Source organism: Felis catus, chromosome A3 (assembly GCF_018350175.1).
Source record: "Felis catus isolate Fca126 chromosome A3, F.catus_Fca126_mat1.0, whole genome shotgun sequence".
Taxonomy (NCBI): Eukaryota; Metazoa; Chordata; class Mammalia; order Carnivora; family Felidae; genus Felis; species Felis catus.
This window is the reverse complement of record NC_058370.1, coordinates 22,385,256-22,413,215: the sequence shown is the minus strand read 5'-3', so window position 1 is coordinate 22,413,215 and position 27,960 is coordinate 22,385,256. Positions and strand designations below refer to the sequence as shown.

Sequence of the window (27,960 nt, the reverse complement as noted above, 5' to 3'; positions counted from 1 at the left end):
TATATTTTTGGAGAGAGAGAGAGAGAGAGAGAGCGCACCAGTGGGGAAGAGGGGCAGAGGGAGAAAGAGAATCCCAAGCAGGCTCTATGCTCAGCATGAGCCCAACACAGGGGCTCGATCCCATGACATTGGGATCATGACCTGAGGTGAAATCAAGAGTTGGATGCTCAACCAACTGAGCCACCTCCAGTGCTCTTACCCACACTGCTTTTTAAACTACCCCCATTACTGGGATGCCTGGCTGGCTCCATCAGTAGAGCATGCAACTCTTGATCTCCAGGTTGTAAGTTCGAGCCTCACTTTGGGTGGAGAGATTACTTTAAAAAATAAACTACCCTTACTACTTACTGAACTTGTATGCTGGACATAACACCAGAGAATCCTAAAACTAGAGGGTCTTTGGAGAGTATTGAGCCTGACCTAATTTACAGATAGGGAAATCAAGGCACAGAACAACAGAAAGATTTGCCCAGGGTACATAGCTAATTAAATGAATGAGAATTAGAACTCAGTTCTCCTGACTTTTAGTCAGGTGTTCTTAATAATCCACATTATAGCACTTCGTCTGAAAGAGAGTCATGGGCCAAGGTGACACTAATGAATTTATACTGAGTTTACCTTGGCACCAATGAAACCAGACAACCAACCAGTGAGAGCCCAGAATAATTCCTGGGCATTTTTCATCTTGATGTCTCATAATAGTGGACTGTAAACTCTCCCACGATTGGGACCACATCTTGGCTATCCTTGTGTCTACCACAGTGCTGAGAGCTTAGTGTTAGTTAAGGTCAATGAAATCACAAAAGGCAATACCACAAAGGGGTGACCTGTGAAGACATCTCCTGTTCTGTGTACAGACCGCTTGGGATGGTGACATCAGACATGGTAAGGCCAATGCTGTGGTGTATCTGGATAAGCAGTGTCATGAGAAGCTGAGGGAAGAGTCGGAATGTAGCTGCTCGGAGCCTGTTTCCCACAAACACCTCATAAAGGGCGTCTGTTGCCTGTGGTAGAAAAGACACACCAGAGGGCTGAACACCTGTTAGCACTATCCCTTACTTGCTTTATCTGTGCTTGTGCCAGAACATGCTTTCTGGCTTTACTATCCCATAGGCAGAACAGTAGTGGTAAACGGTGCAGGGACATGAAAGTGAGGGGGAAAAGGAATAGGAGTACAATAGTTACTAAAAGTTACCCAAGAGTGAGGGGAGTCTAAAATCCAGAACCATAAAGGAAACTATTAGCATATTTGACCACATACAAATATAAAGCCATGGCAAAATTTGTAGTAAACATAGTTAGATTACAAACAACCTAGAGAAATCATTTGCACTGATGTGATGTTTTTAATATATAAAGTCCTTTTTTGTATCAGTAAGAAAAAAAAGGTAAAGGCTTGCTACTCAAAGTATGGGCCACACACCAGCAGCACTGGCATCGCCTGGGACCCGGTTAGAAATGGAGAAGCTCAAGCCCCACCCCAGACCTGCTGCATCAGAACCTACATTTCAGTAAGATCCCTAGCTGATTGTGGTTTGTGTGCATATTTTTATTTTTTAAAAAAATTTTAATGTTTATTTATTTTTGAGAGAGAGAGAGACAGAGCATGAGTGGGGGAGGGGCAGAGAGAGAGAAGACACAGAATCCGAAACAGGCTCCAGGCTCTGAGCTGTCAGCACGGAGCCCAACGTGAGGCTCGAACTTGGGACCGGCAAGATCATGACCTGCAAAGTCAGATGCTTAACCAACTGAGCCACCCAGGTGCCCTGGTTTGCGTGCATATTAAATATGAGAAGCACTGGTACATAGAACGTGAGCAGACAAGTCACAAAATATAAATGGCTACTTCACTCTCACCAATAACAAGATTGTAATTAAAATAATACTCCTTTTTTACCTATCAGCTAGGCAACAATAAAAAGGCTAGGAATGCTCAGTGTGGTAAGGGTGTGGGTAAATGGGCATTCTCACATATGACTGGTAGAAGGGCAATGTTTTAGAGGACCATCTGGGAATTCTCAAAAGTTTAAATCAGCCCACCCCTTGACCTAGAAATTCCCCTACAATGGCCTTTATCCTAAGAAAATAATTGGATATGTATAACAGACTTCATGTGTGTGCGATTAAATTTATTATAGCACTGTTTTAATGGCAAAAGTTTGAAAATTGTCAAAATGTTCATTAATAGGAAACTTGGAAATGAAATAAATGGTTCTGTGCCATATGAAGTGTTATCTATTTTTAAAAAGGTAATAAAAATGAATGAATTACTATGCAGCCATGAAAAGAATAACAGAGAGGCTTCTGTTTTGACATGGAAAGTAGTTCATATACTGTTAAATTAAAAAAGCAGATCATCAAACAGTACATGTAATTTGATCCTATTAATACATACATACAATTTTATAGACTAACATGATTAAAAATGTACCTTTGTCTGCCCTAACTTCTAAAACTACACTAAGTTAACATTATAGGGGTTTTTAAAAAGGTATAAATCCACAAAAACAAAGAGAATAGGAGAGAAGACTACGGCAGATTAAAGACGTCAGAATAATTTTGGAAGCTAAAAAATACATGTATGATAATAACTTAGGTCAGAGAGAGCTGAACCGTAAGCTGGTAGGAAAGAAAAGAAAGTAAAAAGTATATAGTGATAGTGGGGAAGGCTGTGTGTGTAGGAGTCAGAGAGTATATAGAAACTTTGTACTTTCTACTCAATTTTGTTGTAAACCTAAAACTTCTCTTTAAAAAGTATTACTTAAAAGAAAAAATAGGGGAAAGTATACCAAATACAAAAAAATTATATATGTATAAATACTTCTAGAAAGTTCATTTTTGGGGCGCCTGGGTGGCGCAGTCAGTTAAGCGTCCAACTTCAGCTCAGGTCACGATCTTGTGAGTTCGAGCCCCGCGTCAGGCTCTGGGCTGATGGCTCAGAGCCTGGAGCCTGCTTCTGATTCTGTGTCTCCTTCTCTCTCTGTCCCTCCCCCCTTCATGCTCTGTCTCTCTCTGTCTCAAAAATAAATAAACGTTAAAAAAAAAAAAAAAGAAAGTTCATTTTTAGGGAGATGATACAGCTAGGCTAAGAATGGTCTTTAGGTTTTTAAAAGATTTAAAAAAAAATCCAAAGAATATATGATAGAGATTATATGTGACCTGAAAATATTTACCTTCTGGTAAATAGAGATTATATGTAGACCTAAAATATAATCTCTATATGTAGAGATTATATGTGACCTAAAATATTTACCACCTGGTCCTTTACAGAAAAAGTTTGCCGACTTCTGCTCAAGGAGGACCTTTTCTGTTATTTATACTCTTCGGTATTATTTGACATTTTTTTTCACAAGTGTATATTACTCTTTTACTATGATGATACATATTTTTTAAAGGATAAAGGAACATTTAACCATACTGATTAAACTAAACTTCATTATACCATATTGATTCCTTCATTCTCCCAAGCCCCCTCCATATCAATCCCTTGGCAGAGATATTGTAGATTTATAAATGGATGACAGATGCAAACTTTTGAGAGTGATGAGAAGGGATACTACAGATGGGGTGTTGGGCCAGTCATCCCAAGAGGGGGAGCGTATGGTGTTGAAGTTGGAAGGGCAAAGTTCAGTGGCTTACAGCAACAGCCATATAGGCCATCTTCTCGTGGGTGGGTGCATTATGGCATTTCTGCAACTTCCTCAGGAGTCTCCACAGAATCCAGGTGGTGCTGGGCAGTTTTACATCCAGAGTTCTCCACAATTCAGCCAGATGCCTGGAAATCCCAAAGAACAAGAGGGTTCAGGAGAATGGCTTATCCTAGGCCCACCATGACCATGACCTTCCTAAAATCTGGAATCCAATCTGTAAGTGATTTTCCTCTCTGCTCAGGTTTTCAGGCTATCAAAAGACTTACTCTCTGATTTCATAACAGTAAGTCCCAAGGTTTTATAATCTCAAATTCCCATGCCTCAGCATGGACTTCCAGACAAACTGGTCCTAATTGATCTTTTCAGATCCCTGTCACATATCTGCGCTCTAGCTACCCCAGACCATTCATCTTTACCAAACAATGGACTTTGACAACTCTACACTTCTGCTTATTGCCTGTCCTTAAACTGGAAGGCCCTTTCCCAAACGCTTCCCTGCCTGACAAAATCCTTCAAGGTCCAGCTCCAATGTCATCTCCTCTGTGAAACTTTTGCTGCTTCTTTACCATGTCTCTCATGAGAGTTCTCATAACACTTTCACAATTTCTTCTGTATAGAGGTTGCCTCGATCTTACATGTACTATTTTCAGTTCTTTGTATGTGTCCATCTCTTCCCTCTGAAGGCAGGGATTATATTTGGCTTTTCTTCTAAGAACCCCTCAGGGTCTATCACAATGCCAGGCTTACAGAAGGAATTCAAAGATATATTTATTCAATCCAGTCTATGGTCCTCAAGTTTTGGACATGTCCAAGCTGAGAAATAAAGCTTTGATTCTCCTTAGAAGAAGTCTCTTCTTTTATTTACTTATTTTAAAATTTTTACTACTGGACTTTTTATTTTTATTTTTTTAAAAGTTTATTTATTTCTTTTGAGAAAGAGAGAGAGAGAGAGAGCAGAAGGGACAAAGAAAGAGGGAGAGAATCCCAAGCAGGTTCCACATTGTCAGCTCAGAGCCTGAAGTGGGGCTCAAACTCACGAAATGCGAGATCATGACCTGAACCCATACCAAGAGTCAGATACTTGAGCCACCCAGGTGCCCCCGGACTTTTTTTTAAGTTTACTTATTTATTTTGAGGGAGGAGGAGGGACAGAGAGAGAGAGAATCCAAGCAGGCTCCAAGCTATTAGCACAGAGCCTGACTCAGGCTTGAACTCACAAACTGTGAGATCATGACCTTAGCTGAAACCAGGAGTCAGATGCTCAAATGACTGAGCCACCCAGGTGCCCCAGAAGAGATCTCCTCTTCTTTTTCCTTTTTTTTTTTTTTTCAAATGTTTATTTATTTTTGACAGAGACACACACACACACACACACACACACACACACACACACACACACAGCATGAGCGGGGGAGGGGCAGAGAGAGAAACACAGAATTCGAAGCAGGCTCCAGGCTCTGAGCTGTCAGCACAGAACCTGACACGGGGTTCGAACTCACAGACCGTGAGATTATGACCCGAGCCGAAGTCGGACGCTCAACCAACTGAGCCACCGAGGTGCCCCTCTTTTTTTGTTTTTTGTTTTAATTTTATTTATTCATTTCGAGAGAGACAGAGAGAGCAAGTGGGGGAGGGGCAGAGAGAGAGGGAGAGAGAGAACCCCAAATAGGCTCAGCACTGCCATCACAGCCCGATGCGGGGCTTGAACTCACGAAACGTGAGACCGTGACCTGAGCCGAAACCAAGTGTCGGATGCTTACCTGATTGGGCCACCCAGGCGCCCCAGGTCTCTTCTCGAAGAAAGATAGTGTGTAGGAACTTTTCTTCTTCTATAATTGACTCAAAGGTAGGGCCTGACATTTATATAAACACTGTAGAAGAGCATTATCAGGGGAACATTGGGAGTTACTCCTGGTTTTAACTCATTCTCTTATTTCCGGAATCTACTTAGGTACCTTTGTGTGCTACAGCAAGTATGGTCTTCCAACTGTCTATATCAGAATCACTCTAAAAATTGAGAGGCTTAAAGACTATTCCAACATTTCACTCCCTGATAATTTCATTCCTCTGATAATTCTCATCCACGAACAAAACAAATTGAGAAGGTCCTAAAGGACTCCTAAAGGGAAGGCCATAAAGGCAATATGAAATACTGAAAAGGCTCCTAGCTGGGGCAACAGATTGTAGAAAATGAACATTCCTTCTTGGGATGAAATTAAGAAATTCCTATATTTACCTATCCTTTTTTTTTTTTCCTTCTTTGAATTCCCTAGGAAGTAAATGAAATAATTTGAGAAGCTATTTATTGTGAAAGAAGTGTTTCAAAAATGCTTTTGGTCTGTAAATTTGTAAGTGCTGGGAATGCATCTGAATTAGGAAAACACATACATTAGCCTATAAGCCAGTGGTTCACAACTTTTAGTGTGAAAAATACATCTGGAGAGTTTGTTAAAAATACAGTTTCCCCTCCAGTGATACTGATTCAGTGGTTTTTGTTTGCATCATCCCTTTGGGGGTATGCATTCATCAAGCTGTTTCATACCTTCCTTGTGTTTAGTTTTGCTATTCCTCCTGTCCAGAATGCCTTTTCCACTGCCCTGTCCCACCTTCTACTTGGCTAATTTACACTAAACACTTAGCTTGTGGCTGCCCTTCTTTTAAAACTCCCTCCCCAATCCTTCATCTAATTAAATCACCTCCTACAGGAGCTTCCACAGAACTCTTTTATTTTGCTTTGGAGTCCTCTGTTATTCGTCTAGGTCTGCTATCAGACTGTGTGCTGCTCCAGGACAGGGCTTGTGTCCTATCCCTTATTTCTACAGGCCCAACAGCACCTTGGACATAGTAGTTGCTTTGCACAGACTCCTAAGAGCAATCACCCCAGTTAAACCAACTCTTGTTCCAAGAGCTAGAACAATAAAATTATGCTAAAATTACACTTTAAAATGATTAAGTATATTTAATATTTTGTATGAAATCATAAGTTTCATATAAGAATCTATATTTGATATTTTGTATGAAATTATAAGTTTCATATAAGCTGAAGCAAGCAGTAAAGGTTTAAAAATAATGGATTACAGAAATATACAAAATAATAGTTTTTAAAAAAATTGTATGAACTCTTTTTTTTTTTTTTGCATGGGTAAACATCTTCCTTTATTTGACTTAGTGGTAAAGTGTCTTAAGTTCAGCTTACAGAAAACATCATCACTGCACCAAGACATTGTGAGAATCATTCATTGGAAGTGGTTTTCAAACAGTTTAAAGCTAAGAAATCTTGGGGCGCCTAGGTGGCTCAGTCGGTTGGGTATCCGGCTTCAGCTCAGGTCATGATCTTGCGGTTCGTGGGTTCGGGCCCCGCATTGGGCTCTGTGCTGACAGCTCAGAGCCTGGAGCCTGCTTCAGATTCTGTGTCCCCCTCTCTCTTCGCCCCACCCCTGCTTGTGCTCTGTCTTTCTCTGTTGTTCAGAAATGAATAAACATTTTAAAAATTAAAAAAAAAGCAAATAAATCTTTTTTTCAAATATAATAATTACCCAGAATCACAATATATAAAGCAGACAAAAAGAGATGCTGCTCTTGTCTGGCTGGCTCAGTTGGTAGAGCATGAAACTCTTGATCTTGGGGTGGTGAGTTTAAGCCCCACCCTGGGCACAGAGCTTACATTAAAAAAAAAAAAAAAAAAGATGCTGCTCTGATAAAGGAAGTGGGGGCCTAGAACCTTCTCATAATGCTTCATTGTCTTCCCCATAAGGATCTCCTGGAACTTTCAGGGTGTCTCCAACTCTGAAAGCCACAATTGTATGTAAAAAAGCATCTTGTTTTATTCTCTATGTGATTTATTCCTATTTATGGATATATTCATATTTTCTTTTGTATGTATGTATGTTTTGGCTAAATCTTTCTCAAGTGCATTACAGATAATCATGATATTCACCCCTAAATAACTTCAGCTTTGATATCCTAAGAATAAGAACATTTTTCTGTATAACCACATTATCATTTCACACCTAAGAAAATTACATTAATTCAGTAATCTATTACAGAGTTTATACTTAAATTTCCTCAAAATTTTCTTTTATAGTTTATGTTTTCATCCAGGATCCAATCAAGTTCATGTATTACATTTGGCTTTATCTCTTTGGTGCCTTTTTATCTAGAACAGTGACCCCAGCACATTTTTCTTTCATGACATTAACTTGTTTGAAGAGTTTAGTCCAGCTATCTTATACAGTGTTCTTCATTCTGGATTTGTTGGATTGTTTCTTTATGTTTATGCGTTATATTCTGACTTATATTGTCGGTTATCTGTCTATATCTTATCTCTTCTACAAGAATATCATTCGATTTTTGAGGGCAGCCATATTCCACAATACCAGGGGCTGTGTCACACACTCCAATTTAATTTAGAGGCTATACTAGGTTCTGTTACCTGTCATATGGTACTGGATGACACAGAAGGTGGCTGATCACTATATCTGTGTACTTGGGCCTGGAGATAAACAAACTCACAGTATTTATGATTTGTTGGCGGACTCTAGGCTGGCTGATTATGGATAGCTGGGCACAGATCACTCCCATAATTTCTGGCACCTGAAGAAGGAAAAGAAATCACCAAGACCTTGATCCTATGGGACAATGATGGTTACTGAGGATATTGTGGCTATTTCTGAAAGATTCAGGGGGTGACAAGAATGTTTAGTATTTAAAAACTACCTACAATAGATCTTTATGTATGTATATGCATATAAAAATATTTAGAAGAACTTACACACAAAGATATTAGTAATGTGACTTTGAATGATGGGATATTGATTTTTTTGCTTACATATTTTTCTAATTTCTCCTCAATGACTATGTATTGATTTTATAATAAACCAAACTAGTAAAAGTGTTCCAAGGAAGTTGGGATTTTTTTCTGCTCTGACTCTGACAATGCCAGAGGAGTCTATACTTGCCTTTCACCCAGAGATGTCTACCATCTCTGGAAACAGGAGCCACTGGATTTTGGTGCAATTTTTCTTCTTGGCTTTCTCTGCCCACCCATAGACTCATGGCTTCAAGTCTCTGTGGAAATGTCAGCTTCTCAGAAAGGCAGTCCTCAGCACCCTCATATAAAATGGCTTTCATTATCACCAGTTGCCAGAGCCGCTTTTAAGCTGGCATGTGTTGCAATTCTGACCAATGAAACACGGGGAAAAAAATCTACTGGAGGCTTTTGGGAAACACTTTCCTCCCTGATTAAAGGGACAAAAGGAAGGCAGTATCTTTCTTGTTTGCTGGATACAGTCTTATCTGCACATAAAGTCTGAAACTGCTGTGACCACCTTATGACTATGTGAACGGGCAAAGTGGCAGATGGAAAAGCCCCTGGCTCTTTGATAACACTGTCGACTGGCTGAGCCAGTCCTAGAAAATACTTCACTTCCAGGCTTCTTATTGTACGAGCAGACAAACCCTTTAAACTTCAGCTGTGTGCAAGCCACTCAGAGTTGGGTCTTTTTTACAGCTGAAAGCTGATGCAAGGGCCCATCTCACCATGTTCTCATCACGTTGTTCTTTTTGTATCTTTGCTATTTTAATAGGTTAAAAGTCGGTTTTCATCATTTTAAAATTAACATTTATTGTTATCAAAGTGTAACATGTACACAATTTAAAAAGTCCGGTGCTATTTCAAGGCTCTCTCCTGCCTGTTCCCCAGGCCTGCTCTCCAGGGACTACTACTTTACCCCTTTTATCGCTTTCAGTTGTCCTCCCATATTTCTAAATGATATAATTACAGTGTTGTTTCTTGATGTATCAACTATAGATACATTTAAATAAAATCTCTTGATTTTAAGCTAAGTTGGCCTCCCTCCTTTGATGATTGCTCATGGCTTGCTTTTCAAAAATTTGGCACCTTGAATTGACCTGGATGAGGATCTAAGTAGAAGTTACCATTCTCATAAGTGCTAATGATATCTTCCCTCAAAACTATTCTATTCTGGAAAACATGGAGCACATCTTGGATTTTAAAACTATCCATCCCTAGTTGCATACAAGTGACTGTTTTTATTACATGCTTGTTGAAGGGGAGTCCACTGAACAATGGACCCTGGGCCAACAGTGGTTACTTTCCATTGAACAGGAGGAGCAGAAGAGACCTTAGTAACTGCAAGAGGGGAGAGCATTTGCCGATATTTCAAACCCAGGAAACGACCGCTGAACTTTTTACCTTCTCAAATCGGGACTCTGCATTTTCCACCAATGTTATCAGCAATTCTCCTGCTGATTTTTGGGTGCAGGGATGTTTCAGATTTTTCAGGCCATCCAATATAGTCATTACAAACTGGCAGAGCTCGTTTGAATTGAGAAACACTTCAAAGACCTGAAATGATTTAGAGAAAATGAACTTCCAGGAAACTTAGTACAATAGAAAGAACCCTGAATAAGAAATATTATGTTAATTTTGTTGGGTTAATTAGAGAGGCATACAAATATGGAGAAGGCTGTTTATTTCGGTCTTGTTTACAAAAGTGAAAAACTGGAAGCATGCGCAAATGTCCACTGCTAGGGTCTGTGCATGGCCTTTTACAGTTCTGATTTTTAGAAAGAGGTTTTAGTACCAAGATCCTCATAAAGAATCACCTTTTATAGGAACAGAACTAAAATAAAGGCCTTAGTGCTATACAGCTCACAGGGTCCCAGACATAGCTAAAATACCTTGGCTGGTGATGATATAGTCAAAGAATGTTTCGTTCTGTTTCTCATTGTGCTTGGTGGTGTATAAAGTCCTTCACATGATTATGATACGTGTAATCTACTAGGCACTTATTATATGACAGGCACTAAGCAAAGGGTTTTCCATACAATATCTCCTTTAACACTTACAACCCAATTTTTACAGATCCCCTGTACAGATGAAACGGATGCACAGGGAATTTAAATTACCTGACACCTTAGACCCTGCCTGAGTAAATCTGTAGGTTTTCTTTTTTCCCCATCTGCTAACATAGTGCCTGGTACCTACATTTGTTGAATAATGGATACATATATTAATTTAAAAATATATAGCTTGTTGGGTCAACTACACTCTCTAGCAGCTCCTTTTTGTGACAAGAATCTACATTTGCAAGAGGCTGGCCAAGGTTAGAAGAGCAATCAATGAGAGCAAAGCCTGTCTGAAGAGATATCCAAACAGTGATACTGGCCCCACTGACAGGCTGACCTAAACCATTAAACTAACGGGGCCAGCTGTATAACAGTCACAACCATGGCGCCTCGTCTCCAAACTGTGGAATGATTAGAGAGGAAATTCTGCAGGCAATCTTGTATGTTTAGTTTTCTTCTTCTTTTTTTAATGTTTATTTATTTTTGAGGCTGGGAGGGGCAGAAAGAGAAGGGGACAGAGGATATGAAGCAGGCTCCGTGCTGACAGCAGAGAGTCTAATGCCACGGGGGCTTGAACCCAGGAGCCACGAGATCATGGCCTGAGCCGAAATCAAGAGTTGGACACTTAACTGACAGCCATCCATGTGCCCCTTGTATGTTTAGTTTTATAAGAAATTAGAACTTTTCCCCAAGTGGCTTTACCTACCATTTTATATTCTCATAACAAAATGTATGAGACTTCTGGTATTTCCCATCCTCTCCCACGTGTCCAGTTATCTGTCTTTACCTCTGCAGCCATTCTGATTACCTGGGCAATTCTGAAGGGACAACTGTAGAACTGCTTAATACTGTAGAGTTCTAGGAGTTCTTGACACTTTTTCATTGCTCTCCTCAAGCTTGGGTGATTTTTCTTGTCATGAGTGACATCTGAGAAGAAAACATGGAATATTAATATTTTCTGGCTTATGTCTTTCTTATTGAGTTTGCAAGTCTGGTCGATCCCCAGGCTGAAGTGAATCCAAAGATCTCACTCTTCTTATCTTTTCCACTTGGATAAGAGTGCCTGGGGGAAGGACCGTGTGTGAATCTGAAGGCTGATTTTTCCCCCTCTGTGGTCAGACAATATATTAAAAGGGCTTAAAGAAAAAGAAAAGAGCTTTTTTGAGAACAGAGCTTTTGAGTGATTTGAGAGTATAACTGAGACACACTAAACCATTCCCCCATTGGTGAGGACTTTTGAGGGGTCTCCTTATGAAGCTTAGGTCCCCATAAAAAATTGCACACTTTCACGATGTCTGATAACTCCAATATCGGAAATCTTTCTGTGTCTAGTTTTGCTGATTATTGAGCTTGCCAGTACTCCCTCACAGTGCCTGTTTTCATGTTGCTCTGTGACTCGTGTTTGCTGGAAATTATCCATGGGAAGTCTTTGAGTATCTGGTTGAGGATACAGAGTCTCCACCTGGAAAATAAACTCTTTCGGGGAAGCAACTTTGTCTGTCTTGTTCACCAACGCACCTAGAATAGTAAGTGCTTCATAAATATTTGTTGAATGAATAATCAGTTGTATTTTCTTGGCTATGTATGTCTTGGTAGACATTCCTCATACTCAGAGCTGTCCAGAGATGTGATTGCTATTTTGGGAAGCACAGAGTTTCCTTATTCTGGGGATGAGCAAGCCCAGGCAGGGTAATCCTTGGTGGGAGTAGATTAGACTGAGATTCAAATGCTGGGGGCACTGGGCTAGATATCTTCTAAAATCTCTCCTACCTTGGGGGGGGGGGTCAGTGACTCATTCCTTGACTGCAATGACCCTCTTTCTATTTTTCAAACTCCTCAAGTTCATACCTGTTGTTTCCTCTGCCCAATATGCTCTTCCTACATCTTCATCTGGCTAATGTTTCTTATTTTTCAGGTTATCTTCAGAGAGGCCTTTGCTGAATGCCACAGCTAGATGGGATTCTTTCTCATGGCCCCTGCAATTTCCCTGTAGCAGATTTCTTTATTTATAATTACAGAGTTATTTGTTGATTCTTTGATTGTCTGATTCCCCCACTAGACAATGTGTTATACAAGGATTGGACCACTTGTGTTCTGGTTGCCATTAGATCCTAAGTAAGTGCTCAGAAAACATTTATGGGATAAATAAATAATAATGAAGGCCCAGATGATGGCAGAACTTCCACTTCTGACCAAACTAACTTACTTTAACAAACAAACTTTAGTTTGTCAATGAGGCTACATGTTTAGCTATTTCAACTCCATGGCCATGCAGACGGCTGACACTAATGGATCATCCAGGGTTCTGATTCAGGTTATCAAGTCAATGTTGGTTCATCTATGCTTGTGGACTATGTGCCTTTCTCTTTGAAAACTACCATAAAAAGTCTTTCTAGAATATAGGGAATGAGGGCACAAGGAGAACTGGCTGCCATCAGCAGTGCCTTACACTTCAGCCTCAGCGTGATATGCAGTAGGTAGTGCGTGCCCTCTGCAGCCTCCTCAGCTACCTCTTTCACTGGGTCCCCACACAGTAGTGCCATCAGAGCCACCAGGCGCCCAAGCCTTTGGAATTGCAGTGGAAGCTAGTTAGGAAGAAAAAGAAAAATACCATTAGCATACGGGTGCATTTGATGCCTTAGATTTGAGTTACTGGAAAGTAATTCTACTTCCACCCTCTGCTCAGGAAAGTGCAAGAGTCACATGCAGCCCTTAGATCTCTTTAGGGTAAACACTGAACATGTGTGGATACACTATGTCCATCAGGTGGTATTAAATAGGACAAATTCTAACCTAAGTCAGCAGTCTAAAGAATGAAAAAGCTTTATATATACAGGTGTTCATTCTAGTACTATTTTTAAAGACATACTGGAAATAATTGTCCAATAGTAAAGAGAACTATGGTGTAACCACTTTAGGAATACAGCCACTAGGAGTCAAGTATCCTAGGAATTTATAGTAAGGTGGGAAAATGTACTAGTCTGCTAAGTGAAAAAGTTGGATGCAAAGTTGAGGTGCACTATTTAATAAAACTAAAAAATGTATTTATTGATATTTTACCTTATTGTGGGAAAAAAGGTAGCTGGAAAAAACCATACCAGAAAAAGAAATATAACTTAAAATAGTGAAAAGGGGCGCCTGGGTGGCACAGTCGGTTAAGCGTCCGACTTCAGCCAGGTCACGATCTCGCGGTCCGTGAGTTCGAGCCCCGCGTCGGGCTCTGGGCTGATGGCTCAGAGCCTGGAGCCTGTTTCCGATTCTGTGTCTCCCTCTCTCTCTGCCCCTCCCCCGTTCATGCTCTGTCTCTCTCTGTCCCAAAAATAAATAAACGTTGAAAATAGTGAAAAAAGGAAATTATAAAAAAGATTAAAAAATTAAATTAAAAAAGACAATTAAAAAATGAAGGTAGAAAAGATAAATGTGAAGAATTTGGTTGCATGCAGAATGCATAATCATTTGCTCAAGGCAGGACACAGAGCTAGGTTCTGAACTTTCTCAGGGCTAATGTGGAGGTACGTACAATGTCCCACATAATATGATTCACATTGCCTAGAAGATAAGAAGCAAATACCCATGCAGAGGAAGCACAACTGTTCTTAGGACTGAAGCAGAGAGAAATTCCTTATGTGGCTCTTTAGAGAAATGGACTGAGATATTGCGAACAACAGCCTGTTTCACCTATTTACAGTCAACACAGCAACACATACACACAGCCATGTAATGTCTTTCATTGACTGATAGAACCTTCATTCACCCAATCAACAAATCCTGAGTGTACTTATGAACCAGGAACTGGTTATGAGGATGACACTTAGGGCTAAGGCACTGTAACTGGCACTGGCAATACAAGCTGTGAACAAAAGACAAGATCCTGTTCATGGAGATGATATTCTAGTTGGAAGAACATAAAATAGCAAAGAAGTAAATTTTTTTTTTAAGCAGTCTTCACGCTCAGCGTGGAACCCAGTGTGGGGCTTGAACTCATGACCCTGACATCAAGACCTGAGCTGAGATCAAGAGTTGGATGCTTAACCGACTTTGACCAAGAAGTAACATTTGTTACGTGTTAAATGGTGATAAATGCTATGATGAAGAAAAATACACAAAAAAGGACAGGAATTGCTATTTTTGGATTATCAGGGAAGACCTCACTCACGTTGAAATGAAGGATGCAGCCATGTAGATATCTGGGAGAAAAGCACTCCTGGTGGAAAGAGTAGCAAGTGCAAAGGGAAAGGAGTGTGTTTGGTGTTTCAGAGGAACAAACAGGTTAGGTAGACTGGAGCAAAGTAAACAAGTTAAAAAACAAAAGAAATAGGAGGTAGATTAGGTATAGGGTATAGCAACTTAGAGAACACTGTAAGAATTTTGACTTTTTTTTTTCTGTGTAAGATGGTAAGCCATTGGGAGTTTTAATGCTTATTTATTTTTGAGAGAGGGGCGCCTGGGTGGCTGAGTCGGTTAAGCATCCGACTTCGGCTCAGGTCATGATCTTGTGGTTCGCGAGTTCGAGACCTGCATTGGGCTCTGTGCTGAAGACAGAGAGAGAGAGAGAGAGACAGAGAGAGAGAGAGAGAGAATGCAAGCAGGGGAGGGGCAGAGAGAGACACACAGAATCTGAAGCAGACTCTGGGCTCTGAGCTGTCAGCACAGAGCCCAGTGTGGGGCTCAAACTCAAGAACTGCAAGATCATGACCTGAGTTGAATCAGCTGCTCAACTGACTGAGCCACCCAGACGCCACAGTCATTGGAGAGTTTTGAACAGAGAAGGGACATGAGCTGATTCACACTTATTATTCAGTGCATATTTAATTAAGCATTTACTGTGTGGCATATTCTATGTTAGGCACTGGGGATGCTGTAGTGAATAAGACAAGCATAATCACTGATAGAATTTACATTCTCTAAGAGAGAAAAAGATAGTAAATCAATAAAGAAACAATCAAACAAGATAATCTCTGATCTTAAGAAGCCCTAAGAAGGAAAGAGAGTGATAAGACAGAGCATAAGTATATATCTATTTGTAAGCAAAGGCCTTTTTGAGGTGGAAACATTTGAACTAAGCACTAAAGAATGAGGAGTTAGCTATGTGAAGAGTTGGGGAAAGTCATTCCAAGCAGAGGGAAGTAGTAAGTGCAAAGGCCATGAGGCAGGAAGGACTTTATATGGTAAGGAATATAAAGGAGGCCAGTGTGGCCAAAGTAAGTCAGCAAATGCAAGGGGACAGGTAGGAGTTGGATTGTATAAGACCTTGTATTCTAGGAACAGCTGGAAATCACTGGATCAAAAGAGTGACATGGGTTTCAAGATAATAACTCTGGCTACATGTAGATAACTAGAAGGAACTAAAGTGGAAGCCCCCAATCCATCACATTCACGCAGCAAATGTTTTCAGAAGGAATAAATACAATTGTTATGTCTGGATGACAATAACTCAATAAATTTGGTTTAAGAAAAGCTATGGACCTTCCTCAGGAAACTCTAGAAGACTCCACTGCACAAAATTCTGCCTATAGCTTCCTGGATGTTCACAGACTCCAATGGCACCTATATTTAGCAACCTTGTATTGCCACTTCTCCCTAGGAAGAAAACACTAAGGATGATCTCCAGGGCCTATAGAAAGATTATATATAAGAGATCATTTGAAACTCTTCTTAAAAATTTTTTTAATGTTTTATTTATTTTTGAGACAGAGACAGGATGCGAGCAGGGGAGGGGCAGAGACAGGGGGAGGCACACAATCCGAAGCAGGCTCCAGGTTCTGAGCTGTCAGCACAGAGCCTGATGTGGGGCTTGAACCCATGAACTGTGAGATCAAGACCTGAGCTGAAGTCAGATGCTCAGCCAACTGAGCCACCCAGGTGTCCCTGAAACTCTTCTTTAGTCTGCAGCCAAAATTAGAGGTTGAAGCATGTAGAAAGAAGACCAACGTGATGACAGAATAGTAGGGTAGTCAGGGATGGCTGCATTGACCCGAGAGAAAAAAAGGAAGTAGCATAGTTTGAGGGACTGAACTTACTTCAATAAGGAGGTGGAAAGCTTGGATTTATTTCCAATGTGAGAAATAAAAAAGTTAATGGAATGCTGTCCTTTTAATAAGCATGGCTGTTAGAATATTTATACCAAAGACAAAATCTCTACAAAAAAATCTAGCATTAGGACCTAGCATTCCTCACTAACTTCTCTTCCAATTAGATTGGAGAAATGATGGCTGGAGACAGAAGCTCTAGTGCTGGAAGATCTACTAGGAAACAGCAAAAAGATTCACAGATTAAAAAAGGAATAGATCCCGGAAAGAGGATCTTAGTTTTGATGAACTCTTTTCAGGAGTTATGGGAAAGCATTCAGAACTGAGAAGTGAGTGAGTGAAAGAGACAAATGAGAGGATTTAAAAAGAGGTGCCACAGAACCTTCTTCTGTAGGATGCTGGGAGATATTTAGGGGCTCCTGAGGAGCTCAGTCAGTTAAGTATCTGACTCTGATTTCAGCTCAGGTCATGGGACTGAGCCCTGCATCAGCTCAGCACTGGGCATGAAGGCTTCTTAAGATTCTGCCACTTCCCCCACCCTCAAAAAAGTTGATTTACTTACATTTGCTCTTTGACTTTATTAATTCAAATATGACACTGCACAGAGTCTAGGCCACTGTTACATTTATTTACTCACTTATTCGAAAATATTTGCTATGTTATTATGTTCTAGCTCTTGTGTTAAGCAACAGGGATGCAAAATTAATAAACGTGGTACCTGGCCTCAAACCGCTCAAATTTTAGAGGGGCAGATACGTGAATAATGCTAAGTGCTATGGTATTATACATGGAGCACCAAGAAGTCATCAGTTTGGGAAGTCATACATAGGAGGGGAAACAGGCAGTAGTAGGGAGGCTATGGATCCTTCTTCCTGTGTGACTGAAGGGCTGCTTACCTTCAAGCTGAGATGTCTGGATGAGCACTTTAGAACTTCAGCCATGCTGACTGCGGCCCGTTCCCGCTCATGGTCTTTGGTTGATTGTAACCAGGGGTCCATTTGCTGTGAAAAAATAGAGGGAGACTAAATGGTTTACCAGAATGATTTGGGATAACATCTTTATTCTGTTTAGAAGAAAATATGGAGAGAGAATTTCTACATGTCACCACTGTATCTGAAAAGGTCTTCCTAAATGATCACTTAGCGTTGTAAATGAAAGTGGTGCAAAGGCAAACAAGGCATAAAGACCTGGGGTCAGATGGGCTGGCTTCTACAGAGGCTTATTTTCTAGACTTATTTTTCCCTTCATCCCACTTTCTTCCATTATTTATCCTATTCTCCTGTGTTTCTAGCCTTCTGAAATCTCTTCGGAAGGAAAAGAAAATCAAGGCTGTGGTATTAAAGAACTCTGAGGATGAGAAATTGCATCTGCTTGTAACAGTCAGGGAAGGATTCCCAGAGAAGAAAACATTCATAATTAGGAACTTCATAAAGGTTACATTTCATGGCCCCATGTGGCAAAAAAAAAAAAAAAAAAAAAAAAAAAAAAGTGGCATTTTAGGTAGAAGAAACAGCTTGGATAAAGCTGCCAACATAGGAAAGTACAAGGCACAACTGGATAAAGGAGAGAAAGCCAATATGGCTGGAGTGCTGATTTACAAATATAAGAGGAAGGAGAAATAAGGTGAAGGTCAGTTGTGGCAAAGATAAATGTCCATCTGCACTTAGGCACAGATGATTCCTAATAGCTTCAAGGGCTATTCCTTTCTGGGATATCTGCATTTTAATAAGGGGCAAGAGGAGCAGATGCTTGAACTGCAGTGAATGCATTCCAATGAGCAAATTCCTAATGATGCAATGGCATACGCTGGAATGGGTACAGGTGAGGACAGGGCGTTATCAATGACCTTGAATCCTGCCTGGTAGGCACCTATTTACTCATTCATGAGGCTCACTCTGTTCTCTGGTCACTGACTGAAACATTGCTATGGTAGTAAGCAATAGTAATTTAAGGAATAATTATAGCCACCTTTTAAATCACATATTGAAGGCCATTTATTCAATACTCACTGTAATTACTATTTCAATTTAAAAGTAATGAGACTCTGAGAAGGCTCATTTCTGCTGAATTTATAACCACTGAATGGCACAGAGTCAGAATTTGAACCCAAGTCTGACTAAACACTGATAGCTGATACTCTTTTTAATTTTTTTTTATGTTTGTTTATTTTGAGAGTGGCAGGGCGGGGGGGTGAACACAAGCAGGAGAGGGGCAGAGAGGGATCAAGAGAGAATCCCAAGCAAGCTCCATGCTGTCAGCACAGAGCCCAATGCAAGGCTTAATCAAACAAACTGTGAGATCGTGACCTGAGCCGATATCAAGAGTCGGATGCTTAACCGACTGAATCACCCAGGCGCCCCAATAGCTGATACTCTTAACTATTATGCTATCTCTTAAAACTTAATCCTTTCACATTTTTGTCTTCCACTTTCACCAGTTAATAAAAATAGTTTCCCCTTCTCTCTGATATCCTATTTACCTTAAAAATGGTGTCGAGATTTTCCAAATGTGGGTCTTTTACTACCAAACTCTGGAGCATCTCAGAGAATGCCTGAAGTGTCTGCCTGTAGAGAGACTGAAAAGGCATAGGATCAGTGATGTCCCCCCCCCCACACCCCCGCCATGAAGTTCCCCAACACTATACTTTTTTTGCTTCTATATAGAATTTTACTTTTCTTTTTCTTTCCAAGTTTTTATTTCAATTCCTGTTAGTTAACAGAGTTTAATATTAGTTTCAGGTGTAAATTTAGTGATTCATCACTTCCATACAACACCCAGTGCTCACCCCAACAAGTGCCCTGCTTAATGCCCATCACCCATCTAGCCCAGCCCCCCCTCTGCCAGTAACACTGTTTCTTCTCTATAGTTACGAATCTATTTCTTGAGGGGCCTGGGTGGTTCAGTTGGTTGGGCATCCAACTCTTGACTTCAGGTCATGATCTCACGGTTCATGAGTTCAAGCCTTACATTGGGCTCTGTGCTGACAGCATGGAGCCTGCTTGGGATTCTCTCTCTCCCTCTCTCTGTCCCTCCCCAGCTTGCATTCTCTTTCTTAAAAATAAATATAAACACTTGTTTTTTTTTTTAAAAGCCGGTTTCTTGGTTTTCATCTCTTTTCCTTCCCTCCCATGTTCGTTTGTTTTGTTCCTTAACTTCCACATATGAGTGAAATCATATGGTATTTGTTTTTCTCTGACTTATTTCACTTAGCATAATTCTCTCTAACTCCATCCACATCTTTGTAAATGGCAAGATTTCATTCTTTTTTATGGCTGAGTAATATTCCATTGTGGTGTGTGTGTGTGTGTGTGTGTGTGTGTGTGTGTGTGTGTAGACACACCACATCTTCTTTATCCATCTGTCAGTCTATGAACATTTGGGCTCCTTCCATAATTTGGCTATTGGTGATAGTGCTGCTATAAACATCAGGGTGTATGTATCCCTTTGAAACTCTATTTTTGTATCCTTTGGGTAAATACCTAGAAGTGCAATTGCTGGATCATAGGATAGGTCTGTTTTTTTTTTTAATGTTTTTATTTTTAAGCAATCTCTTTACCCAACATGGGGCTTGAGATCAAGAGTCACATGCTTTTCCAACTGAGCCAGCCAGGTGCCCTGTAGGGTAGTTTTATTTTTAACTTCTTAAGGAGCCTTCATACTGTTTTCCAGAATGGCTGCACCCATTTGCATTCCCATCAACTACAATGTACACTTTTAAGGCTCCATTATCTTTGAGTAAAGGCACAGAACCAATGTAAAAGTACTGGTAGGCAGTTTGTGAGCTGAGGTGAAATAATATATTCACTTTATTTATTTTCTTTTTTTATTATTTTTTTTACATCACGTCATAGTTAACATATAGTGTAATAACGATTTCAGGAATAGAATTTAGTTATTCATCACTAAACACTCAGTGCTCATCCCAACAAGTGCCCTCCTTAATGCCCCTCACCCCTTTAGCCCTTCCCCCTACCCAACACCCGGCCAGCAGCCCTCAGTTTGTTCTCTATATTTAAAAGTCTCTTATGGTTTGTCTCCCTCTGTGTTTTTATATTATTTTGCTCCCCTTCCCTTATGTTCATCTGTTTTGTATCTTAAATTCCACATGAGTGAAGTCATATGATATCTGTCTTTCTCTGACTTATTTCGCTTAGCATAATACATTCTAGTTCCATCCACGTTATTGCAAATGGCAAGATTTCATTATTTAAAAAATTTTTAACATTTATTTATTTTTGAGAGACAGAGAGAGACAGAGCACAGCAGGGGAGGGGCAGAGAGAGAGAGGAAGACACAGAATCCGAAGCAGGCCTCAGGCTCGGAGCTTCCAGCACAGAGCCTGACATGGGACTCGAACCCACGAACCATGAAATCATGACCTGAGCCGAAGTTGGCACTTAACCAACTGAGTCACCCAGGCACCCCAAGATTTCATTCTTTTTGATTGCCGAGTAACATTCCACTGTGTGTGTGTATATATACAATGCATATTATATATACATATATACATGTATGTGTATATATATATATATATATACACACACACACCTGTATATATATATATATATATATATATATATATATATATATAAAATGAATGTTTTATACACACACACACACACACACACACACACACACACCACATCTTCTTTATCCATTCATCAGTCAATGGACATTTGGGGTCTTTCCATACTTTGGCTATTGTCGATAGTGCTACTATAAACATTGGGGTGCATGTGCCCCTTCAAATCAGCACTCCTGTAAACTTTGGATAAATACCTAGTAGTGCAATTGCTGGGTTGTAGGGTAGTTCTCTATTTTTAATTTTTTGAGGAGCCTCCATACTGTTTTCCAGAGTGGCTGCACCAGTTTGCATTCCCACAGCGGTGCAAAAGGGTTCCTCTTTCTCCACATCCTCGCCAACATCTATTGTTGCCTGAGTTAATTTTAGCCATTCTGACAGGAGTGAGGTGGTATCTCACTGTGGTTTTGATTTGTATTTCCCTGATAATGAGTGATGCTGAGCATTTTTTCATGTGTCTGTTAGTCATCTAGCTGTCTTCCTTGGAAAACATGTCTTTTGCCCATTTCTTCACTGGAGTATTTGTTTTTGGGATGTTGATTTTGATAAGTTCTTTATAGATTTTGGATACTAATCCTTTATCTGATATGTCATTTGCAAATATCTTATCCCATTCCATCTGTTGCCTTTTAGTTTTGCTGATTGTTTCCTTCGCTGTGCAGAAGCTTTTATCTTGATAAGGTCCCAATAGTTTTGTTTTGTTTCCCTTGCATCTAGAGACATGTCAAGTAAGACATTGCTTTGGCCGAGGTCAAAGAGGTTGTTGCCTATTTTTTCTCCTCTAGGATTTTGATGGCTTCCTGTCTTACATTTAGGTCTTTCATACATTTTGAGTTTATTTTTGTGTATGGTGTAAGAAAGTGGTCCAGGTCCAGGTTTTGCATGTTGCTGTCCAGTTTTCCCAACACCATTTGCTGGAGAGACTGTCTTTTTTCCATTGGATATTCTTTCCTGCTTTGTCACAGATCAATTGGCTATAAGTTTGTAGGTCCATTCTGGGTTCTCTATTCTGTTCCATTGATTTACGTGTCTGTTTTTGTGCTAGTACCATACTGTCTTGATGATTACAGCTTTTTAATACAGTTTGAAGTCTGGAATTGTGATGCCTCCGGCTTTGGTTTTCTTTTTCAGGATCACTTTGGCTTTTCAGGGTCTTTTCTGGTTCCATACAAATTTTAGGATTCTTTGTTCTGGCTCTGTAAAGAATGCTGGTGTTATTTTGATAGCGATTGCATTGAATATGTAGATTGCTTTGGGTAGTATCAACATTTTAACAATATTTTTTCTTCCAATCCATGAGCATGGAATGTTTATCCATTTTTTTGTGTCTTCTTCAATTTCTTTCATAAGCTTTCTATAGTTTTCAGTGTATAGATTTTTCACCTCTTTGGTTAGGTTTATTCCTATGTATTTTATGGGTTTTGGTGCAATTGTAAATGGGATCAATTCCTTGATTTCTCTTTCTGCTGCTTCATTATTGGTGTATAGAAATGCAACCGACTTCTGTACATTGATTTTATATTCTGCGACTTTGCTGAATTCATGGATTAGTTCTAGCAGGTTTTTGGTGAAATCTTTTGGGATTTCCACACAGAGTATCATGTTGTCTGCAAAGAGTGAAAGTTTGACTTCCTCCTTGCCGATTTGGATGCCTTTTATCTCTTTATGTTGTCTGATTGCTGAGGCTAGGACTTCCAATATATGTTGAATAACAGTGCTGAGACTGGACATCCTTATCATGTTCCTGACCTTAGGGGAAAGCTCTCAGTTTTTCCCCATTGAGGATAACATTAGCAGTGGGTCTTTCATATATGGCTTTCATGATCTTGAGGTATGATCCTTATATCATATATAGGATCCATATATCCTTTTCTTGAGGGTTTTTATTTTTTATCAAAAAGGACACTGTATTTTGTCAAATTCTTTCTCTGCATCTATGACAGGATCAGGTGGTTCTTATCCTTTTTTAAAATTAATATAAGGTATCATATTGATTGATTTGCAGATTTTGAACCAGCCCTGCATCTCAGGAATAAATGTCACTTGATCATGGTGAAATATTCTTTTAATGTATTATTAGATCCAGTTGGCTAGTATCTTGTTGAGAATTTATGCATCCATTATCATCAGAGAAATTGGTCTGTAGTTCTCCTTTTTATTGGGGTCTTTGGTTTTGGAATCAAGGTAATGCTGGCCTCATACAATGAGTTTGGAAGTTTTCTTTCCATCTCTATTCTTTGGAATAGCTTCAAAAGAATAGGTGTTAACTCTTCTTTAAATGTTTGGTAGAATTCCTCTGGAAAGCCATCCAACCCTGGACTTTTGTTTGTTGGGAGATTTTTTATTACTGATACAATTTCCTTACTGGTTATGGGTCTGTTCAAATTTTCTATTTCTTCCTGTTTGTTTTGGTAATTTATATGTTTCTAGGAATTAGTCCATTTCTTCCACATTGCCCATTTATTGGCATATAATTTCTCATAAAATTATCTTATTATTGTTTATATTTCTTCAGTGTTGGTTGTGATCTCTCTTCTTTCATTTGTGATTTTATTTATTTGGGTCCTTTCCTTTTTCTTTTTGATCAATCTGGCTAGAGGTTTATCAACTTTGCTAATTCTTTCAAAGAACCAGCTCCTGGTTTCATTGATCTGTTCTACTGTTTTTTTGATTTTGGTATCATTGATTTCTGCTCTGATCTTTATTATTTCCCATCTTCTGCTGGTTTGGGGCTTTCTTTGCTGTTCTTTTTCTAGCTCTTTAAGGTTAGGTTCTGTATTTGAGACCTTTCTTCCTTCTTTAGGAATGCCTGGATTGCTATATACTTCTCTCTTATGACTGCCTTCTGCATCCCATTGGTTTTGGGCTCTCGTGTTTTCATTTTCACTGGGTTCCATGTACTTTCTAATTTCCTCTTTAATTTCTTGGTTAACCCATTCATTCTTTAGTAGGATATTCTTTAATCTCCAAGTATTTATGGTCTTCCCAAATTTTTCTTGTGGTTGATTTCAAGTTTCACAGCATTGGGGTCTCGAAATATGCAAGGTATGATCTCGATCTTTTTGTACTTGTTGAGGGCTGATTTGTGTCCCAGTATGTGATCTATTCTGGAGAATGTTCCATATACAATATATTAATTTTAAATAGACATTTCAGCCTTATTGGGAACACAGTTAACCGATTCTAACTACAGTTGGGAAATTAGGGTCATCAAAATAGTTTTAAAGTGTGACTTGTGACTTTTTCTGACATCTTGCATTTTTTTTAGAGTGATCTCTACTCCAAACATGGGGCTTGAACTCATGACCCTGAGATCAAGAGTCCCCTGCTCTACAGACTGAGCCAGCCAGGTGCTCCTTCTTTCTGACATCTTGAAACAAAGAGGACTTAAGTCCCCTTTGGCAACTGCTTTACCAACCAGTTTACTAGCTGCAGATGAAAGTCAAGGCCTTTGCATTTTTTTTCCCTCTCTGCCTGAAAGCTTCCCCTCCAGAGATATTCATACCATCTTTTCAACAGTCCCTTCATCAGGAAGACTTTCCCTAACCACCTACGTAAAAAAGCCCCTGTGCCTCCCAATCACACTACTCTTTGTCCTCCTCTTTCCCTGTTTTATTTTTTTCATAGCACTTTACTACCACCAGATATGATATTTATCAGTGGTTTGTATCTCTGCACTGGGATGTAAGCTCCCCAGATTAGAGAGTGTAGTCTTGTATTTCTGTTGCCTCTCATGATACTTAGCACATGAGAATCCTAAATATCTGCCAAGTATATGGACCATTCCCACCTACTTCAAAGTCAAAAGCCAAGAGAGAGAGAGAGAGAGAGAGAAAGAAAGAAAGAAAGAAAGAAAGAAAGAAAGAAAGAAAGAAGACAAAGAGGAAAAAAAAGCTATTTAATTTAACTCCCTATTTTATTCACCAGATTTGGCTTAAATGATTTTTGGCTGGTTCCAAAAAATCAAATGCACTATCAAAGGCCATGATCAGCTGACGCTGTGGATGGCACGTTATTAAAGCAAAGCATGAGTTACTACCTCTGTGTTGTAGGATCCACTTGGCACGATTTCCTCCAGCTGGGTAAGAGTCTTTACAGGGGGCAGAGTGATTATACTTTTTGTGAGAAGACTGAAAAAGTCAGCTCGATCTTCAGAGCCAAGTAGCAAATGGACATCTTGGTAACTAAAAAAAGACAGTTTGGGAGTAGTGAGCTGGGAAGAATCTGATTTGACATTGATAAGCAGGGATCAAAGTAACCCAAGAGGAAAGGGTGGACCAATTGGTGTATCATTCTGATGGAAGAGACAAACGGCGTGCTTGTTAGCCTGTTTAGACAAATCTCATAAAAGGTTAGAGGAAGAGTTTCAGGGCTCAGAGGCTCCATCCTTCTCCCCTCTCCCTCCCCGCCTTCCCAAGAGGTTACTGGAGTGACATCCTTCCAGGGTTTTTCCAGTTCAACCATGGAGAAAAGCCTGCTACAGTCTAACATAGTAAACCACAACTTGCCAAAGGGTGTTCTGCTGAACATTTGTTAGTTTGGAGAATGGTGGGTTGGGCCAAGTTCAAAAATACTTTTCAACTAAGGGGTGAGTGAGTGGCTCAGTTGGTTGACTCCTGATTTCAGCTCAGGTCATAATACCAGGGTCATGGGATCAAGTCCTGCATCAGGCTCTGTGCTGAGTGTGGAGCATGCTTAAGATTCTCTCTCTTTCCCTCTGCCCCCCTCTCCTGCTTGTGCTCTCTCCAGATATATAAAAAATAAATACAAAAAAAAAACTTTACAGGGTTTCTTGGGATCGTTAATAAGTTAGTATGCCATACAAATCCCCAAGAAAGACAAACAGCAGGCCCTTCCAAATTTCTTGCACTATGGAACTGTACTGTCATGAAACATAAATGAGAGTAACTTTCCAATGAATATACTTTGGACAAAACTGAACTCCAAAGAGGTTCCAATAAGGTCTTTCAGATATGGACGGTAGCATATATGAAATCAAATTTCTTACACACACACACACACAACGTGGATTTGGCTTCCCCTTCCCTATATAAACTGTTTGCAAAAGTTCAAAATATGGAACATGTCAGTTGGCTCTGGTATTGACCCTGAATGAAAAACTGGGGCATGTGTAGTGGGCGGGGGCATATGGGTATCACCTGAGGTCAGCAATGGTGACAAAGACCTCCTGGTGCACAGGGCTGAAGAGAGAATGCGGAAGCTCCTCTTCTACCAGCATCTGCAATGAGAGGGAAAGAACTTTAAAGAGTCAAGAATGTGCCAAGTCCTTGGGCCAGATGATCAGAAATGTAGATGGCCTTCAAGAACGACAGCAGGAACTTCATCGGGCCCTGCTCCTTTGTTCCACAGGACTGGCAGCAGGACAGTGGCCAGGCTAGAAGATTATTCTCTGGAGCCAGGGCCTGAGGCCTGGCTCTGCCTCTTACTAGTCATTTGAGCTGACACAGGTTATTTAACCTCCTGTATCTCAGTTTCCTCATCTGTAAAATGAGGTGGTAACAGTACTATTTGCCATCACAGGGTGGTTGTGGATACTAAAGGAGCTAGTTCATAATACTTAGTAGCCCTTGATAACTGTTAGTGTCTGTTATTCGTCATTTTTATTACTTGTGATTATTTCCAGCTGAGGCATCTGAACCCCTGTTTCTACTAAACAGCACTCTGCTATAGTGCCTAATATTATTATGTTGGCTGTCCTAGAAAAGGACTAGCTTTCCAAAGTCCACATTGGCAGAGGGAAAGCTGCCTTGCTTTGTTGGAAATATCTGCAGAGTGACAGAGAAGAAAAAACAGAGATGTTAGGAGCTAGACAGCAACTGGGTTTGGGCACTGGCTCTGCCACCCACTCCTTGTGGGACCCTGAATGTATTAACTTCCCTGGGCCTGACTTTCCTTATCTGTATAGAGATTCATCTCAGGAGCTGATATAAATAGCAAATGTAAATGGTTGTACTGGAAGCCTTGTTGGATTGTCTAGCCAGACTCTTTGGAAACTGGGTCATAGGAATGGGTACCTCACAGCCATGTTTCTGCTAAGTCGTCCTGTCCCACTAATCCCAGCTTATCCAGAAAGAAGTACACACTAAGGTAAATTAGATTCTTTGTCTCAGCACTCTGGAATTGAGACCACGAGCTTCAATCTCAGTGTAGCTGGCCTATTAAGAGGAGAATATTTTAAATTTGGGAACACTGTGCCCTATGAACACGGTAACAGAGAGGGAGAATTTGGGGAAGAGAGGGGAGGGGGAGAGACAGAGAGAAATGAAAATGTATGCAAAGGAGCAAAGATAAGAGATGGAGAGAAAGTTCTGAGTATGTGAACTCTGGGAGCACTCAGTTCCCAGAACTAAGAACAAATCTCCCCTTTTGTGTTTCAGCTGCCTCGAGTGGATGTCTCTTACCTGCCACCAAAAAGCCTCACCGGGAACTTAGAATAGTGTCCAGGAGGCAGTGCTCAATAAATATTACTGTGTTCTCTTTCTTGCCCCTTCCCAACTTTTCTCTTTCTCTTCTCACTTTCCAACGCTGGTCAGATTTTGCTGGTGGCCTGATGCTCTTCCTTATTTCCTCAAGGAGTTCACTTAATTTTATGGCTTTATAGTCTAGAAGGGACAAAGCATAAGACTCTGCCTTCAGCCCCCCAGGGCTCTCCTTGCCCACATCTAGTTATCTCAAGGGCATCACCACTAAGATCACTGCTATGGCCTGAAAACTTGGTGTTTAAAAGCGAGTTCATTATCTTTCCCCTCAAAGGACACACCTTCCCAGCATTCCATTGTTATCAATGGTGCTCTTTCCCAGGGCTCAT

At 40.2% G+C, this 27,960-nt stretch overlaps 1 protein-coding gene and 1 long non-coding RNA gene across 10 annotated transcripts in view; one reads left to right on the top strand and one right to left on the bottom strand.

The window, feature by feature from the left end:
• Positions 1-27,960, bottom strand: part of MROH8 (maestro heat like repeat family member 8) — a 60,526-nt gene that overhangs the window by 15,917 nt on the left and 16,649 nt on the right. For 8 of the 9 annotated variants that reach the window (XM_045053648.1, XM_011280885.4, XM_019826538.3 and 5 more), the window contains 10 exons: positions 26,291-26,370; positions 25,171-25,315; positions 19,029-19,124; positions 17,446-17,550; positions 12,970-13,105; positions 11,329-11,447; positions 9,865-10,017; positions 8,083-8,243; positions 3,640-3,775; positions 814-1,004 (listed from right to left, as the gene is read on the bottom strand). In XM_045053648.1, coding sequence (XP_044909583.1) covers positions 814-1,004; positions 3,640-3,775; positions 8,083-8,243; positions 9,865-10,017; positions 11,329-11,447; positions 12,970-13,105; positions 17,446-17,550; positions 19,029-19,124; positions 25,171-25,315; positions 26,291-26,370 — 1,322 coding nt within the window. The remainder of the gene's footprint in view (positions 1-813; positions 1,005-3,639; positions 3,776-8,082; positions 8,244-9,864; positions 10,018-11,328; positions 11,448-12,969; positions 13,106-17,445; positions 17,551-19,028; positions 19,125-25,170; positions 25,316-26,290; positions 26,371-27,960) is intronic. The other variant, XM_019826542.3, reaches the window with a different exon arrangement.
• LOC109498020 lies at positions 70-27,627 on the top strand. Its single transcript, XR_002154560.2, has 4 exons — positions 70-885; positions 1,376-1,511; positions 3,706-3,866; positions 27,530-27,627. It is a non-coding gene; the product is annotated as an uncharacterized LOC109498020 (long non-coding RNA).